Source organism: Barbus barbus (assembly GCF_936440315.1).
Source record: "Barbus barbus genome assembly, chromosome: 23".
In the NCBI taxonomy this organism is placed as follows: domain Eukaryota; kingdom Metazoa; phylum Chordata; class Actinopteri; order Cypriniformes; family Cyprinidae; genus Barbus; species Barbus barbus.
The window spans coordinates 28575333-28594797 of record NC_136751.1 but is presented as its reverse complement, the minus strand read 5'-3'; the positions used below and the strand labels follow the sequence as shown (position 1 = coordinate 28594797).

General features: G+C 34.7%; 1 protein-coding gene across 1 annotated transcript in view; it reads left to right on the top strand.

The window, feature by feature from the left end:
* Positions 1–19465, top strand: part of LOC306843318 (potassium/sodium hyperpolarization-activated cyclic nucleotide-gated channel 3-like) — a gene marked incomplete at both ends in the record, with an annotated part of 86768 nt that overhangs the window by 63388 nt on the left and 3915 nt on the right. The window contains one exon of the mRNA XM_079374723.1: positions 4797–4961. Within this exon, the coding sequence (XP_079230849.1) occupies positions 4797–4961 (165 nt within the window). The remainder of the gene's footprint in view (positions 1–4796; positions 4962–19465) is intronic.

The window sequence follows — 19465 nt, the reverse complement described above, 5'->3', positions numbered from 1 at the left end:
GTTTTGGATGGTTGGTGGTTTCTAGGGTGTTCTGGCTGGTTGTTATGGTGTTTTAGATGGTTGGTGGTTGATAAGGTGTTCTGGCTGGTTGTTAGGGTGTTTTAGATGGTAGGTGATTTCTAGGGTGTTCTGGACGGTTGCTAGTTGGTTGTTAGGGTGTTTTGTAGGGTAGGTGGTTTCTATGGAGTTCTAGCTGGTTGTTAGAATGTTCTGGATGGTTTCTAGGGTGTTCTGGCTTTTTGTTAGGGTGTTTTGGATGGTAGGTGGTTTCTAGGGTGTTCGGGCTGATTGTTAGGGTGTTTTGGATGGTAGGTGGTTTCTAGGGTGTTCGGGCTGATTGTTAGGGTGTTTTGGATGGTTGGTGGTTTCTAGGGTGTTCTGGCTGGTTGTTATGGTGTTTTAGATGGTTGGTGATTTCTAGGGTGTTCTGGCTGGTTGTTAGGGTGTTTTGGATGGTAGGTGATTTCTAGGGTGTTCTGGATGGTTGGTAGTTGGTTTCTGGGAGTTCTGAGTGGCTGTTGTCTTAAGTCAAAAGAGTCCTGCATCTCCAAGTATCTTTTCTGGTCTGTAGATATGTTTAAACCACTGACTGTAACTATGAGCCACAGCACTAGTGATGTTCTGCACTACTGAGGAGTAAACAGTCTCTCTGATATGCTTTATTTTGACACACATACACGCTGCAGGTGGGCCATCGCTGTATATTTATGTGCTGTCAGACTCTGGATAAAAGCTTCAATCTGCAGCAGGATCTCAGAGCACAGCAGGAGTGTGTAGCATGTGTGTGTGTAGGTCATTCTTAGTTAAATGTCATGATCGGGACTCGGGAGCGTTTGATTCATTCTGATCTGGAAGCAGGATTTCTTCGGGAAAATCCTTCAAATCATCTCAGCCTGTTTCTGTCGTCGGAGGAGGAAAAACAAACATGGTGTCTCATCAGTGTCATCATTTTGAGATCTGAGACAGACAGAATCACATGAGTGTGTGTGTGTGTGTCAGAACATGTTTTAAAGTGGAGGAAGTGATGTCACGACAGTGACGTCTCTCTGCTCATGAATATTAATAACGTTGTGCATTCCTTGCTGGGTACTGTAACATTACTGAACCGCCCATTCACATAAGTCATTCATATTCAAGAGGCAAACCTTTGGGATTTGAAATTCAGTTCTTGTGCACATTTTTAAGTTGAAAGGGCATCAGGTCACACTGACCCGGCATTGAGAATGAATACTAGACCAACTTTGATAAAAAAAAAAAAAACTTCATGCCATTTTTCTGAGCACACATATCCTAACTTATGCCTTACATATCCAAGATGCTTGTATCTGGAAATCAGGGTTGTGGTGGCGGAGTCAGAATTTACAACAATAATAATAATAATAATTATTATTATTATTAATAATAATAAAATATTAATGATACATTTTATTTATGGGCACCTTACATGAGACTCAAGGTCACCTTACATGCATTATTATTATTATTAATTTTTATTTATTTATTTATTTTTATTTATTTATTTATGCCTGCCAGTGAATTGCTTTTGATAAATTATGTGTGTGTGTGTGTTTGGATTGTGGTTTTGACAAATGGCAGTGTGTGAGGCTGCTGTGCTTATAATCCTCTCACGGTTCGAGCTCTGTGACTCTCATTACACACTGACACATTGAGTGTTTTTACAGGGAACGTGTTGCACAGGTTCACTGACTCATTTTGCTCATTTATTCTGGCTTATTTGTTCCTTTTTTAAGTCCTAATGTTCCTGTCCATTAAAACCAGTGGAATTATGCAGAAATGACAGGACATTAGCATTAGTGTTCGAGTTCAAAGTCTAATGCAGACCATTTCTGAATAGTTTGTTATTTTGAATATTATGGGCAATATGTCATAACATATATAACATGCATAAAATGCAATAATATTTTACAGCAGCTTTAAAATGAAAAAAGTGAAAGTGAAATTTAAATGCGGCTTATCCAATTAATTTTTGTTTATAATGACTTATCATTCTTCATCAATTTACAAATAAAAAGAGGAAATTATTAAATAATAAATTATTAATAAACAATTATTTATAAACATAAATGATTATTTATTTATTACTATAATTATTTGATTTACTGGATTATCCACAAATAGTTTTTTAATTTATAAACACGTTTTGTTGTTACGTTTCCAAAAATATTATATCATTTTATTTAGACTGGCATGTTACCATGCTGCTGTTGTTTGGTTATTTATTTGTTTGTTTTATGTTTTTTTAATGTTAAGTTCCCTGGAGTTGCACATAAATATTATGGTATATAAGCAGTAATTGCATGAGTAATCAACCATTTTGAGATTATGTTCATATCTTCCTGGCTCTGAAGTGTTTGTGATGTTTAGACTGTCCACTTAGTGTTTAATAACAAAAACATGGCTGTAAAGCACAATTAAAGGGATAGTTCATCCAAAAATGAAAATTCCAAACAGTTGCTAGTAGCCATTGACTTCCATGTTTTTTTTCCCCCATATTATGGAAATCAGTGGTTACTGGCAACTTCTTGATTATCAACATTCTTCAAAATATCTTCTTTTTGGGTGAACTATCCCTTTAACATAATCCTCACACACACACACACACACACTCTCTTCTCCATCATGGTAAACAATCCTAGTATTCCATCAGATTATTCCGGCCGGATTTCCTGCTGGCGTTGATGTTGTTTTATTTTGATGAGTCAGAGATCAGCTGTTGAACGCATCACGCTAATGGAAACGCTGCCATGAGCTAAACTGGGGTCAGTGTGAGATCACAAAATCACTCTGGAACAAATCTACTGTCACTTCTGTGTGTCCGGCCAGCATGTCATTCCAATGCCACGTCAAACAGGAAAATATTACTCAGGAAACAAATACAAACGAGTCAATAGTCGTCATGCAGTAAGAATACTGACTCTGACTGCAGCTCAAGCATTGATTAGTGCTGCGAATCTTACCATTTGATTCAGATTCAGGGCGTCGTGTTCACAGTTCTCCATGCTTTGTAATGTGGTTCTGCATATAAATAGTTTATAAATAGAATTATTAGTAATCTAAAATACTAATATTGACTTTCTGTCTTGTCTTTGAAAAGAATCGTTTGGCGTCTGTAAATTGATTTCTTCCGCCATCCCTAATATTGATGTTTGGCACTTAAGAAGGGGAGAGGATTGTGGGTATTGGTTGTTTAGCAGCCAGTGGTTTTGCTCTTCTCTGGAGGGCAGCAGAGGGCGGTGTTGCCAGTTCTGCACCTCGAGTCGATAAATGGGGCATAATTCTGTTGATCCGCCGTGACATATGAGGTCTGCCAGTCCTCTAAGCTCTGAGTGGCATTTAGTGCTTCAGCTGTGGATTACAGAACACTTTTAATCCAAAAAAAGGGGGAAGGATAGTTGTTTTTGAGCGTGTGTTTGTTTTTTTCCTTGATAGAAAGTCAGCGTGAACATCAGCTCTGGGAGTGTTTGGAGAGAGAATGTGATCGGACGTGTGTTTTCTGGTCTGCACACACAGGTTCACCAAAGGTTCATGCTGAACAGTGGTGTTATAGAAGCTCAGCGTCATTTCTGGAGTTGTCTGTGTCATGCAGCTTAAATGCAGGAACCCTGTGTGTGTGTGTGTGTGTGTGTGTGTGTGTCTACAGGAGCCATGTGAGATGAGCTAAGAGAATCATTTATGTTGATAGATACATGTACTGATGGCATTGTTGTGCTATAAAATTATTTTTAAATTTCATTTAAACACAGCAAATTCAGTTTAGATTTAACTACTTCACAAGTTTTACATTGACTTCTTGAATTTAAAAAAAAAATAATAATCTGAAGAAATACTATATCCTCACAACCTTTCCATCATAAAATGCTTATAGATGCCTTTTATAAATGCAAATAATATAATTTACAAAAATATTTATTATAATTTGCAGTATTAACCTAAAGAAAAGAGAAAAAATGATATTGCCAGCCTGATTGTTTATACATTTTATGAATCCAATTTATTATAAATGCTAGTAATAAGAAATAGTCATAAATGCAATTATAATAATTTATTAAAATTCATAACCTATAGAATAAAATATATAATAACAATTCTGACAGTATCAAATGCTTATTTTGATCATATTTCAAATACATAAATTTACATTTTGTAAATGCAAATTATTATAATTATGAATGCAAATAATAATAAATGATCATATTAAATGTGTTTATATTCATTTGAATTTATAACCTAAAAAATATATAATCTTACAACTCTGCCAATAAATGCTTATTAATGCATTTTATAAATGCAATGTATTATAATTAAAATGCAAATAATAATAATAAGTATCATATTAAATGCATTTATAATAATTTACTTATTATAATTTGCATTATTTTCCTAAAGAGAAAATGTATTCTTATAACTCTGCCAATATAATTCATTACATTTATACTTTACGTTTTTATAATGCAATATTTTGTAAGTATAAATGCAAATAATAATAAGAAATTATCATATAAAATGCATTTATAATAATTTATTATTTATTATAATTTGCATTTATAACCTAAAAAACAGTAGTCTTAATACTCTGCCAGTATGAAATGCTCATAAATGCATTTTATAAATGTAAATAATAATAAGCCATATATTTTCATCAGTTTATGGTGTTAAATGCATTTATAATAATTTATTATGTATTATAATTTGCACTTCTTAGAACTCTGCCAGGATCTCAGTACCAGTACGTGGTAGAAGTGCATACTGATGTGTTTATGTCTTCTCTCGTTCAGAGATTTGTCTGCTGACACGAGGCAGACGCACCGCCAGCGTCCGGGCCGACACATACTGCCGTCTGTACTCTCTGTCTGTGGACAACTTCAACGAGGTCCTGGAGGAGTATCCCATGATGAGGAGAGCGTTTGAAACCGTCGCTCTGGACCGCCTGGACCGCATCGGTAAGAAGTTTAGCATACTACTCCATACTACTAATACAGTATGTATACTGCAGCATCTGTGATATCAGTATTATATTCATGCTGTTGAATCAGAACAGCTTTAGTCTCATCATAATGCATATCTCTTACTGTACACCAATTGAAACTGAAGTTAACTAAACTCTCACTCCCTCTTGTGTCTAATGTCTCACGATGGAGTGTAATTTCTCTGTCAGCGTCTCGGGTTTCCTGCCTTATTGAGTCAGTCAGTCTGGGCTCGTGAGGGTCTCGCTGCTGTTTACGCTGCACACAGTGTTTATTTTCCTCAGTAGGAGGGAACACGCTCTTGTCCGTCACTGTAAACATCCACATCCAGCTCCCTCAGCCCACTCACCGCGGTAAAAACAACACACTGAATCATTTGATAGCAGAGCTGTTCGCACAATGTGAGACTGCAAGAAGGCTTATTATAGACGACACACTGGAGAAACTCTACATAAACCACCTTCAAAACCTTCTCTGTGTATGAGGACTTATATGGACGTTCTCTTTATTCCTGAACACTCGCATCCTCTTGCTTGCTGCAGTTTTAAGCCCCCGCTGTTCTCAGTCACTCATAACGTACAGACACGGGTAATTAATTACAGATTAAATAGATCTGCATCTGTATTGAAATGAATTGAGGCTCACACAGGTTGATTGTGTCCCTGCGGTGTAGCACTGCTTAATCACTCCTCTTCCTATCAGAAAATGGCCTCAACGCTAATCCAATTTGTAGTTTAGCAGATTATTATGAAGAAAATAAGAATCATTTAATTATTATTACAGAATTCTTTCAGACAATCTGCATTGGGGCATTCTGGATAGGACAAAGAGCTCACCCTAAAAATAATATCTTGTTTTTTTTACTATAGGATAAAATTATAAATGATATTTAATTTATATGTAATTGTAAATGTAATAAGTGTTTTTGGATCTAAATCAGGGGTTCGACACTGTGAACCATGAGGTACTTCTTTCAAAGCTCACACGTTTTACTTTTTCTGTTGAAGCTATTAAATCGATGACTTTTAATTTAGCAATGTGCGTCTTGGTAATAGTCAATCAATGTACCGAAATTGTAATATTGGAGTTCCTCAAGGATCAATTCTGGGCCCTATCCTGTTTAGTTTGTATATTCATGACTTGCTGCTAGTATTCAAATGTATGCTGATACAGTTTTATAGGTGCATGCTAAAAACATACAACAAGCAGGAAACATTCTAACTGATTGGTCCATGTTTCAGATGGGCTGAGTTACTCATATTTACATTTGAATATAAGCAAAACTGTTTGTATGTATAGCTCACAAAAACCGACAGTGATTCCTCAACCTGATGTATTTGTTAAAGGAGAAAACCTCAAGGTTGTTTCTGATTTTAAATATTTAAGAGTAATTTTAGATTCCCAACTGACATTTCAAAAAGGTAGCCAAAATTCTTAAATTTAATTTGGCAAACTTCAGGCATATAAGACCACGCTTAACAATAGAAGCAGCAAAACTTTTCATGCACTCTGTGATTTTTTTTCTCATATTTAGGGCCCAAGCCAGTAAGGCGCAGGGCCCTATTGTTCTTCTAAGGATTATTATTAGGGCCCAAGCCAGTAAGGCGCAGGGCCCTATTGTTCTTCTAAGGATTATTATTTTTTTTTTATTTTTTTTTTTTTTTTTTTTTTTTTTTATTTTTTATTTCAATCATCCGGGCACTTTTGGGGGCCTTAACGTGCCCGAAAACTCTCGAAAATTGGCACGCACGTTGGAACCTGCGGCCATTAGGACGCCGCTGAGGCTGGGACCCGGGCGTGGCACAGGGGCTCTACGGCGCCCCCTGGAAAATTGTCAGAAAGCTTGATGTATAGCTCACACATACTTGCACGTATTCATATGAAACTCGGTACACATATAGAACTCATTGAGCCGAACAACTTTCGCGCAGCATGTCATAGGCTCCGCCCAACAGGAAGTCGGCTATTCAGGGCTGTTTAAAAAGCGCATGCTCTGGAATTTGATATACTCCTCTGAGGATTTCCATACGATTGCCACCAAACTCGGTGAACATGATCTCAAGACATTGGGGACGCTAAATTGCGAAGATATTTTTGATATGTCGAACGGTTTGCCCGTGGCGAGGCGATGAAGTTATGGCGAAAAATGAGACCCAGGAAATGCCTAATAACGTCCACATACATTGTATGATGTTGATCAAACTCCAGTGGTTTGTTCGTTGTATGATGCCGATCGGATAGATGTGACTATTATGACAAAGTTATAGCGCCACCAACTGGCTGCAGGAAGTGTGTCGTTTTCAAAATTATTTGAATTCAGCATCTTATTTTTACTCGATTTGCTTCAAACTTCACCAGAATAATGTCAAAACACGGCCGATGTAAAACTGTGAAGGGAATATTGATATCTAAAATTATGTTGCCATGGCAACGTGTCAAAGTTGAAAATTCGTTTCTGGTGATTTTGAGGCAGATAACATGTTTAGAATGTCATGAAACTCAACACACATATCCATTTTAATGATAGTTAGACACTGGAAAAACCTCATAAACGGGCGTGGAAGAGGCACTCTATAGCGCCACCTTTTGTCAAAAATGGGGGGGTTAGTTTTAGCTACAGACACCAAACTCGGTACATAAATTGTTCTTATTAATCCGGACAACTTTCTAATTTACAGTCATTAGCTACGACCAACAGGACGTCGGCTATATTTATTTTAATGTGGGTTTTTTTTTAAAACGGGCTGTAAACAAATTCATACTCCTCAAAGCAGAAACACGTAAATCACACCAAACATTTTTTCTCATGATGCCAAAATACTGAAGATGCTAAATTGCGGACGGATTTAGGATATCTTGAACGATGATTTAATGGCAATTTATTAAAGTTACAGTAAAAAAGAGATTTTTTTTTTTTTTTTATCTTTTAAGAGCAGCTTCCAAACACTTCATAAAAAATTACATACACAGAACAATACAGTCTGAGGATATGTGATTAATTTCATGAATTTACAATACACTATGCAGAGGAGAAAATTTAAAAACTATCAGACAGTTGTTACAATGCTTCTATGAGTGAGAGTTCCCTGTCAGCCTGCAGCTGAGTGAGGGGGTGGGGGTGGGGTGTGAGTGACTGTGTGAGTGACTGTGTGGATTGAGGAGCTGGGTGAGAGAGAGAAAGAGAGAGAGGGTCTGTTTTTTTTAAATCTTTAAAAAATGCTTATAAAGCATTAAAGGTTTTCATAACACTTTATAATTAAGTCTCAATTGTTAACAGTAGGGAATGCATTAATTAACATGAACTAACAATGAAAAATATAATTTTTTACAGCATGTTAATTCTTCATTGATAGTATGAACTTACAATGAACTAACAATGAACAAAATATTTTTAATGTTAGAAAAATAGTCATGTTCAAAAGAGAAACTTTAAAATTTAATAATATATTAACACATTTTGGAATTAATATTGATCAACATTAAATGGAATATAATTATTAATGATTATATATATATAATGATAGCTACAGACACCAAACTTGGTACATAAATTGTTCACATTAAGCCGGACAACTTTCTAATTTACAGACATTAGCTACGACCAACAGGAAGTCGGCTTTTTTTTTTTTATGTGTTTTTTTTTTTCAAAACGGGCTGTAAACAAATTCATACACCTCCAAGCAGAAACCACAAATTCACACCAAACACAGAACAAGACAGTCTGAGGATATGTGATTAATTCCATGAATTTACAGTACACTATGGCGAGAAGAAAATTTTAAAACTTATCAGAGATATCCTGTCACTGTGCTTCTAATGTGTGCGGTAGGTGACTGGGTGAGTGACTGACTGTGTGAGTTCAGTGAGTGTGGAGGGGGAGAGAGAGAGAGAGAGAGAGAGAAAGAGAGAGAGAGAGAGAGAGAGTCTGTTTAAACTTCTCAATAAAATCCTTAAAAAATGCTTAAAGCATTAAAGGTTTTGATAACACTTTATAATTGAGTCTCATTTGTTAACAGTAGGGAATGCATTAATTAACATGAACTAACAATGAAAAATATATTTTTTAAAGCATGTTAATTCTTCATTGATAGTATGAACTTACAATGAGCTAACAATGAACATAATATTTTTAATATTAGAAAAATAGTCATGTTCAAAAGATAAAACTTTAAAATTTAATATATTAACACATTTTGGAATTGATTTTAAACATTAAAACATTGATTTCAACATTAAATGGTATATATTTATTAATGATGTAAATTAACAACAGTTAAATAATGTTGTTTTTTAACATTGGTTAATTCACAAATAACATTAAATATTAACAATATATTTTTTACTTTATTCATTTGTGTTAGAAAAAATTATTCATTTTAGTTAATGGAAAAATAAATCATTAAAAAATGCTTATAAATCATTAAAACCTTTGGTAACTATAATAATTTCTCATTTGTTAGCATTAGTAAATGCATTAACTAACATCAACTACCAATGAAAAATATATTTTCATAGAATTTAAAGTTTTATATGTTGTTCTGTGTGTGTGTGTTTCACAGAGTTGATGGTTTGGATTAACCCTTTAATTGCCGTATCCCTTAAAACCAAACTGCCAGAGGGTTACTGTGATGCTTGTGCTCGCTGGGCACCGTTTTATCGATGCCACCGGGGTGGCGTATGCTGACGGCTTGGGCCCGTCATCGCTGCTCGCAGCTATATTTTTTTTTTTTTTTTTTTTTTTTTTTTTTTTTTATTTCAATCATCCGGGCACTTTTGGGGGCCTTAACGTGCCCGAAAACTCTCGAAAATTGACACGCACATTGGAACCTGCGGCCATTAGGACGCCGCTGAGGCTGGGACCCGGGCGTGGCACAGGGGCTCTACGGCGCCCCCTGGAAAATTGTCAGAAAGCTTGATGTATAGCTCACACATACTTGCACGTATTCATATGAAACTCGGTACACATATAGAACTCATTGAGCCGAACAACTTCCGCACAGCATGTCTTAGGCTCCGCCCAACAGGAAGTCGGCTATTCAGGGCTGTTTAAAAAGCGCATGCTCTGGAATTTGATATACTCCTCTGAGGATTTCCATACGATTGCCACCAAACTCGGTGAACATGATCTCAAGACATTGGGGACGCTAAATTGCGAAGATATTTTTGATATGTCGAACGGTTTGCCCGTGGCGAGGCGATGAAGTTATGGCGAAAAATGAGACCCAGGAAATGCCTAATAACGTCCACATACATTGTATGATGTAGATCAAACTCCAGTGGTTTGTTCGTTTTATGATGCCGATCGGATAGATGTGACTATTATGACTGAAAGTTATAGCGCCACCAACTGGCTGCAGGAAGTGTGTCGTTTTCAAAATGCTTTGAATTCAGCATCTTCTTTTTACTCGATTTGCTTCAAACTTCACCAGAATAATGTCAAAACACGGCCGATGTAAAACTGTGAAGGGAATATTGATATCTAAAATTATGTTGCCATGGCAACGTGTCAAAGTTGAAAATTCGTTTCTGGTGATTTTGAGGCAGATAACATGTTTAGAATGTCATGAAACTCAACACACATATGAGTATTAATGATAGTTAGACACTGGAAAAAGCTCATAAACGGGCGTGGAAGAGACACTCTATAGCGCCACCTTTTGTCAAAAATGAGGGGGTTAGTTTTAGCTACAGACCCCAAACTCGGTACATAAATTGTTCTAATTAATCCGGACAACTTTCTAATTTACAGTCATTAGCTACGACCAACAGGAAGTCGGCTATATTTATTTTAATGTGGGTTTTTTTTAAAAACGGGCTGTAAACAAATTAATACTCCTCCAAGCAGAAACACGGAAATCACACCAAACATTTTTTATCATGATGCCAAAATACTGAAGATGCTAAATTGCGGACGTATTTAGGATATCTTGAACGATGATTTAATGGCAATTTATTAAAGTTACAGTAAAAAAGATAATTTTTTTTTTTTTTTATCTTTTAAGAGAAGCTTCCAAACACTTCATAAAAAATTACATACACAGAACAATACAGTCTGAGGATATGTAATTAATTTCATGAATTTACAATACACTATGCTTAGGAGAAAATTTAAAAACTATCAGAGAGCTGTTAGACTGCTGAGTGAGAGCTCCCAGACTGCTGAGTGAGAGCTCCCTGCCAGCCTGCAGCTGAGTGAGGGGTGGGGGTGGGGTGGGGTGTGAGTGACTGTGTGAGTGACTGTGTGGATTGAGGAGCTGGGTGAGAGAGAGAAAGAGAGAGAGAGGGTCTGTTTTTTAAAATCTTTAAAAAATGCTTATAAATCATTAAATAAGGTCTCAATTCTTAACATTAGGAAATGCATTAATTAACGTGAACTAACAATGAAAAATATATTTTTACAGCATGTTAATTCTTCCATGATAGTATGACCTAACAAAGAACAATTTTTTTAAAGCATTTATTAATCTTTTTAATGTTAGAAAAATAGTCATGTTCAAAAGATAAACTTTAAAATGTAATAATATATTAACACATTTTGGAATTAATATTGATCAACATTAAATGGTATATAATTATTAATGTTTATATATATATAATGATAGCTACAGACACCAAACTCGGTACATAAATTGTTCTTATTAATCCGGACAACTTTCTAATTTACAGTCATTAGCTACGACCAACAGGAAGTCGGCTATATTTATTTTAATGTGGGTTTTGTTTTTAAACAGGCTGTAAACAAATTCATACTCCTCCAAACAGAAACACGTAAATCACACCAAACATTTTTTCTTATGATGCCAAAATACTGAAGATGCTAAATTGCGGACGGATTTAGGATATCTTGAACGATGATTTAATGGCAATTTATTAAAGTTACAGTAAAAAAGAGAAAACTTTTCTTTTTTTTTTTTCTTTTAAGAGCAGCTTCCAAACACTTCATAAAAAATTACATACACAGAACAATACAGTCTGAGGATATGTGATTAATTTCATGAATTTACAATACACTATGCGGAGGAGAAAATTTAAAAACTATCAGAGTTCTCCTGTCTCTGTGCTTCTAATGTTTGCGGTGGGTGACTGGGTGGGTGACTGACTGTGTGAGTTCAGTGAGTGTGGAGGGGGAGAGAGAGAGAGAGAGAGGGTCTGTTTAAACATCTCAATAAAATCCTTAAAAAATGCTTATAAAGCATTAAAGGTTTTGATAACACTTTATAATTAAGTCTCATTTGTTAACAGTAGTGAATGCATTAATTAACATGAACTAACAATGAAAAATATATTTTTTACAGCATGTTAATTCTTCATTGATAGTATGAACTTACAATGAACTAACAATGAACAAAATATTTTTTATATTAGAAAAATAGTCATGTTCAAAAGATAAAACTTTAAAATGTAATAATATATTAACACATTTTGGAATTGATTTTGATCAACATTAAATGGTATATATTTATTAATGATGTAAATTAACAACAGTTAAATAATGTTGTTTTTTAACATTGGTTAATTCACAAATAACATTAAATATTAACAATATATTTTTTACTTTATTAATTTGTGTTAGAAAAAATTATTCATGTTAGTTAATGGAAAAATAAATCATTAAAAAATGCTTATAAATCATTAAAAGCTTTGGTAACTATAATAATTTCTCATTTGTTAGCATTAGTAAATGCATTAACTAACATCAACTACCAATGAAAAATATATTTTCACAGAATTTAAAGTTTTATATGTTCTGTGTGTGTGTGTGTTTCACAGAGTTGACGGTTTGGATTAACCCTTTAATTGCCGTATCCCTTAAAACCAAACTGCCAGAGGGTTACTGTGATGCTTGTGCTCGCTGGGCACCGTTTTATCGATGCCACCGGGGTGGCGTATGCTGACGGCTTGGGCCCGTCATCGCTGCTCGCAGCTATATTTATTTTTTTTTTTATTTTTTTTTTTTTATTTTTTTTTTTTTTTATTTCAATCATCCGGGCACTTTTGGGGGCCTTAACGTGCCCGAAAACTCTCGAAAATTGGCACGCACATTGGAACCTGCGGCCATTAGGACGCCGCTGAGGCTGGGACCCGGGCGTGGCACAGGGGCTCTACGGCGCCCCCTGGAAAATTGTCAGAAAACTTGATGTATAGCTCACACATACTTGCACGTATTCATATGAAACTCGGTACACATATAGAACTCATTGAGCTGAACAACTTTCACGCAGCATGTCTTAGGCTCCGCCCAACAGGAAGTCGGCTATTCAGGGCTGTTTAAAAAGCGCATGCTCTGGAATTTGATATACTCCTCTGAGGATTTCCATACGATTGCCACCAAACTCGGTGAACATGATCTCAGGACATTGGGGACGCTAAATTGCGAAGATATTTTTGATATGTCGAACGGTTTGCCCGTGGCGAGGCGATGAAGTTATGGCGAAAAATGAGACCCAGGAAATGCCTAATAACGTCCACATACATTGTATGATGTAGATCAAACTTCAGTGATTTGTTCTTTGTATGATGCCGATCGGATAGATGTGACTATTATGACTGAAAGTTATAGCGCCACCAACTGGCTGCAGGAAGTGTGTCGTTTTCAAAATGCTTTGAATTCAGCATCTTATTTTTACTCGATTTGCTTCAAACTTCACCAGAATAATGTCAAAACACGGCCGATGTAAAACTGTGAAGGGAAGATTGATATCTAAAATTATGTTGCCATGGCAACGTGTCAAAGTTGAAAATTCGTTTCTGGTGATTTTGAGGCAGATAACATGTTTAGAATGTCATGAAACTCAACACACATATGAGTATTAATGATAGTTAGACACTGGAAAAAGCTCATATACGGGCGTGGAAGAGGCACTCTATAGCGCCACCTTTTGTCAAAAATGAGGGGGTTAGTTTTAGCTACAGACCCCAAACTCGGTACATAAATTGTTCTAATTAATCCGGACAACTTTCTAATTTACAGTCATTAGCTACGACCAACAGGAAGTCGGCTATATTTATTTTAATGTGGGTTTTTTTTAAAAACGGGCTGTAAACAAATTAATACTCCTCCAAGCAGAAACACGGAAATCACACCAAACATTTTTTATCATGATGCCAAAATACTGAAGATGCTAAATTGCGGACGGATTTAGGATATCTTGAACGATGATTTAATGGCAATTTATTAAAGTTACAGTAAAAAAGATCATTTCTTTTTTTTTTTTATCTTTTAAGAGCAGCTTCCAAACACTTCATAAAAAATTACATACACAGAACAATACAGTCTGAGGATATGTGATTAATTTTATGAATTTACAATACACTATGCAGAGGAGAAAATTTGAAAACTATCAGAGAGTTAGACTTAGACTGCTTCTGAGTGAGAGATCCCTGTCAGCCTGCAGCTGAGTGAGGGGTGGGGGTGGGGTGGGGTGTGAGTGACTGTGTGAGTGACTGTGTGGATTGAGCCAGTGGGTGAGAGAGAGAAAGAGAGAGAGAGGGTCTGTTTTTTTAAATCTTTAAAAAATGCTTATAAATCATTAAAGATTTTGATAACACTTTATAATAAGGTCTCAATTCTTAACATTAGGAAATGCATTAATTAACGTGAACTAACAATGAAAAATATATTTTTACAGCATGTTAATTCTTCCATGATAGTATGAACTAACAAAGAACAATTTTTTTAAAGCATTTATTAATCTTTTTAATGTTAGAAAATTAGTCATGTTCAAAAGATAAACTTTAAAATGTAATAATATATAAACACATTTTGGAATTAATATTGATCAACATTAAATGGTATATAATTATTAATGATTATATATATATATATATATATATATATATATATATATATATATATATATATATATATAATGATAGCTACAGACACCAAACTCGGTACATAAATTGTTCTTATTAATCCGGACAACTTTCTAATTTACAGTCATTAGCTACGACCAACAGGAAATCGGCTATTTTTTTTTTTTATGTGTTTTTTTTTTTTTTAAACGGGCTGTAAACAAATTCATACTCCTTCAAGCAGAAACCAAAAATTCACACCAAACATTTTTTCACATGCTTCCAAGATACTGAAGATGCTACATTGCGGACTGATTTAGGATATCTTGAACGGTGATTTAATGGCAATTTATTAAAGTTACAGTAAAAAAGAACACTTTTTTTTTTTATCTTTAAAGAGCAGCTTCCAAACACTTCATAAAAAATTACATACACAGAACAAGACAGTCTGAGATATGTGATTAATTTCATGAATTTACAATACACTATGGAGAGCAGAAAATTAAAACTATCAGAGTTCTCCTGTCTCTGTGCTTCTAATGTGTGCGGTGGGTGACTGGGTGGGTGACTGACTGTGTGAGTTCAGTGAGTGTGGAGGGGGAGAGAGAGAGAGAGAGAGAGAGAGGGTCTGTTTAAACTTCTCAATAAAATCCTTAAAAAATGCTTATAAAGCATTAAAGGTTTTGATAACACTTTATAATTAAGTCTCTTTTGTTAACAGTAGGGAATGCATTAATTAACATGAACTAACAATGAAAAATATATTTTTTACAGCATGTTAATTCTTCATTGATAGTATGAACTTACAATGAACAAAATATTTTTAATATTAGAAAAATAGTCATGTTCAAAAGATAAAACTTTAAAATGTAATAATATATTAACACATTTTGGAATTGATTTTGATCAACATTAAATGGTATATATTTATTAATGATGTAAATTAACAACAGTTAAATAATGTTGTTTTTAACATTGGTTAATTCACAAATAACATTAAATATTAACAATATATGTTTTACTTTATTCATTTGTGTTAGAATAAATTATTCATGTTAGTTAATGGAAAAATAAATCATTAAAAAATGCTTATAAATCATTAAAACCTTTGGTAACTATAATAATTTCTCATTTGTTAGCATTAGTAAATGCATTAACTAACATCAACTACCAATGAAAAATATATTTTCACAGAATTTAAAGTTTTATATGTTGTTCTGTGTGTGTGTGTTTCACAGAGTTGATGGTTTGGAATAACCCTTTAATTGCCGTATCCCTTAAAACCAAACTGCCAGAGGGTTACTGTAATGTGTGTGCTCGCTGGGCACCGTTTTATCGATGCCACCGGGATGGCGTATGCTGACGGCTTGGGCCCGTCATCGCTGCTCGCAGCTATATTATTATTTTTTTTTTATTTTTTTTTTTTTTTTTATTTCAATCATCCGGGCACTTTTGGGGGCCTTAACGTGCCCGAAAACTCTCGAAAATTGGCACGCACATTGGAACCTGCGGCCATTAGGACGCCGCTGAGGCTGGGACCCGGGCGTGGCACAGGGGCTCTACGGCGCCCCCTGGAAAATTGTCAGAAAACTTGATGTATAGCTCACACATACTTGCACGTATTCATATGAAACTCGGTACACATATAGAACTCATTGAGCTGAACAACTTCCGCGCAGCATGTCATAGGCTCCGCCCAACAGGAAGTCGGCTATTCAGGGCTGTTTAAAAAGCGCATGCTCTGGAATTTGATATACTCCTCTGAGGATTTCCATACGATTGCCACCAAACTCGGTGAACATGATCTCAAGACATTGGGGACGCTAAATTGCGAAGATATTTTTGATATGTCGAACGGTTTGCCCGTGGCGAGGCGATGAAGTTATGGCGAAAAATGAGACCCAGGAAATGCCTAATAACGTCCACATACATTGTATGATGTTGATCAAACTTCAGTGATTTGTTCGTTGTATGATGCCGATCGGATAGATGTGACTATAATGACTGAAAGTTATAGCGCCACCAACTGGCTGCAGGAAGTGTGTCGTTTTCAAAATGCTTTGAATTCAGCATCTTATTTTTACTCGATTTGCTTCAAACTTCACCAGAATAATGTCAAAACACGGCCGATGTAAAACTGTGAAGGGAATATTGATATCTAAACTTATGTTGCCATGGCAACGTGTCAAAGTTGAAAATTCGTTTCTGGTGATTTTGAGGCAGATAACATGTTTAGAATGTCATGAAACTCAACACACATATGAGTATTAATGATAGTTAGACACTGGAAAAAGCTCATAAACGGGCGTGGAAGAGGCACTCTATAGCGCCACCTTTTGTCAAAAATGGGGGGGTTAGTTTTAGCTACAGACACCAAACTTGGTACATAAATTGTTCTTATTAATCCGGACAACTTTCTAATTTACAGTCATTAGCTACGACCAACAGGAAGTCGGCTATATTTATTTTAATGTGGGTTTTTTTTAAAAACGGGCTGTAAACAAATTAATACTCCTCCAAGCAGAAACACGGAAATCACACGAAACATTTTTTATCATGATGCCAAAATACTGAAGATGCTAAATTGCGGACGGATTTAGGATATCTTGAACGATGATTTAATGGCAATTTATTAAAGTTACAGTAAAAAAGATAATTTTTATTTTTTTTTATCTTTTAAGAGCAGCTTCCAAACACTTCATAAAAAATTACATACACAGAACAATACAGTCTGAGAATATGTGATTAATTTCATGAATTTACAATACACTATGCTTAGGAGAAAATTTAAAAACTATCAGAGAGTTGATATAATGCTTCTGAGTGAGAGGTCCTGTCAGCCTGCAGCTGAGTGAGGGGTGGGGGTGGGGTGGGCTGTGAGTGACTGTGTGAGTGACTGTGTGGATTGAGGCAGTGGGTGAGAGAGAGAAAGAGAGAGAGAGGGTCTGTTTTTTTAAAATCTTTAAAAAATGCTTATAAATCATTAAAGATTTTGATAACACTTTATAATAAGGTCTCAATTCTTAACATTAGGAAATGCAATAATTAACGTGAACTAACAATGAAAAATATATTTTTACAGCATGTTAATTCTTCCATGATAGTATGAACTAACAAAGAACTTTTTTTTTAAAGCATTTATTAATCTTTTTAATGTTAGAAAAATAATCATGTTCAAAAGATTAACTTTAAAATGTAATAATATATAAACACATTTTGGAATTAATATTCATCAACATTAAATGGTATATAATTATTAATGATTATATATATATAATGATAGCTACAGACACCAAACTCGGTACATAAATTGTTCTTATTAATCCGGACAACTTTCTAATTTACAGTCATTAGCTACGACCAACAGGAAATCGGCTATTTTTTTTTTTTATGTGTTTTTTTTTTTTTTAAACGGGCCGTAAACAAATTCATACTCCTTCAAGCAGAAACCAAAAATTCACACCAAACATTTTTTCACATGCTTCCAAGATACTGAAGATGCTTCATTGCGGACCGATTTAGGATATCTTGAACGGTGATTTAATGGCAATTTATTAAAGTCACAGTAAAAAATAACACTTTTCTTTTTTTTTATCTTTTAAGAGCAGCTTCAAAACACTTCATAAAAAATTAAATACACAGAACAATACAGTCTGAGGATATGTTATTAATTCCATGAATTTACAATACACTATACAGAGGAGAACATTTTCAAACTTATCAGAGTTCTCCTGTCTCTGTGCTTCTAATGTGTGCGGTAGGTGACTGGGTGGGTGACTGACTGTGTGAGTTCAGTGAGTGTGGAGGGAGAGAGAGAGAGAGAGAGAGAGAGAGAGAGAGAGAGAGAGAGAGAGAGAGAGAGAGAGAGAGAGAGGGTCTGTTTAAACTTCTCAATAAAATCCTTAAAAAATGCTTATAAAGCATTAAAGGTTTTGATAACACTTTATAATTAAGTCTCATTTGTTAACAGTAGGGAATGCATTAATTAACATGAACTAACAATGAAAAATATATTTTTTACAGCATGTTAATTCTTCATTGATAGTATGAACTTACAATGAACTAACAATGAACAAAATATTTTTAATATTAGAAAAATAGTCATGTTCAAAAAATAAAACTTTAAAATGTAATAATATATTAACACATTTTGGAATTGATTTTGATAAACATTAAATGGTATATATTTATTAATGATGTAAATTAACAACAGTTAAATAATGTTGTTTTTTAACATTGGTTAATTCACAAATAACATTAAATATTAACAATATATTTTTTACTTTATTAATTTGTGTTAGAAAAAATTATTCATGTTAGTTAATGGAAAAATAAATCATTAAAAAAAGCTTATAAATCATTAAAACCTTTGGTAACTATAATAATTTCTCATTTGTTAGCATTAGTAAATGCATTAACTAACATGAACTACCAATGAAAAATATATTTTCACAGAATTTAAAGTTTTATATGTTGTTCTGTGTGTGTGTGTTTCACTGAGTTGATGGTTTGGATTAACCCTTTAATTGCCGTATCCCTTAAAACCAAACTGCCAGAGGGTTACTGTGATGCTTGTGCTCGCTGGGCACCGTTTTATCGATGCCACCGGGGTGGCGTATGCTGACGGCTTGGGCCCGTCATCGCTGCTCGCAGCTATATTACATATTGTTTTTACTAGTTGGTCA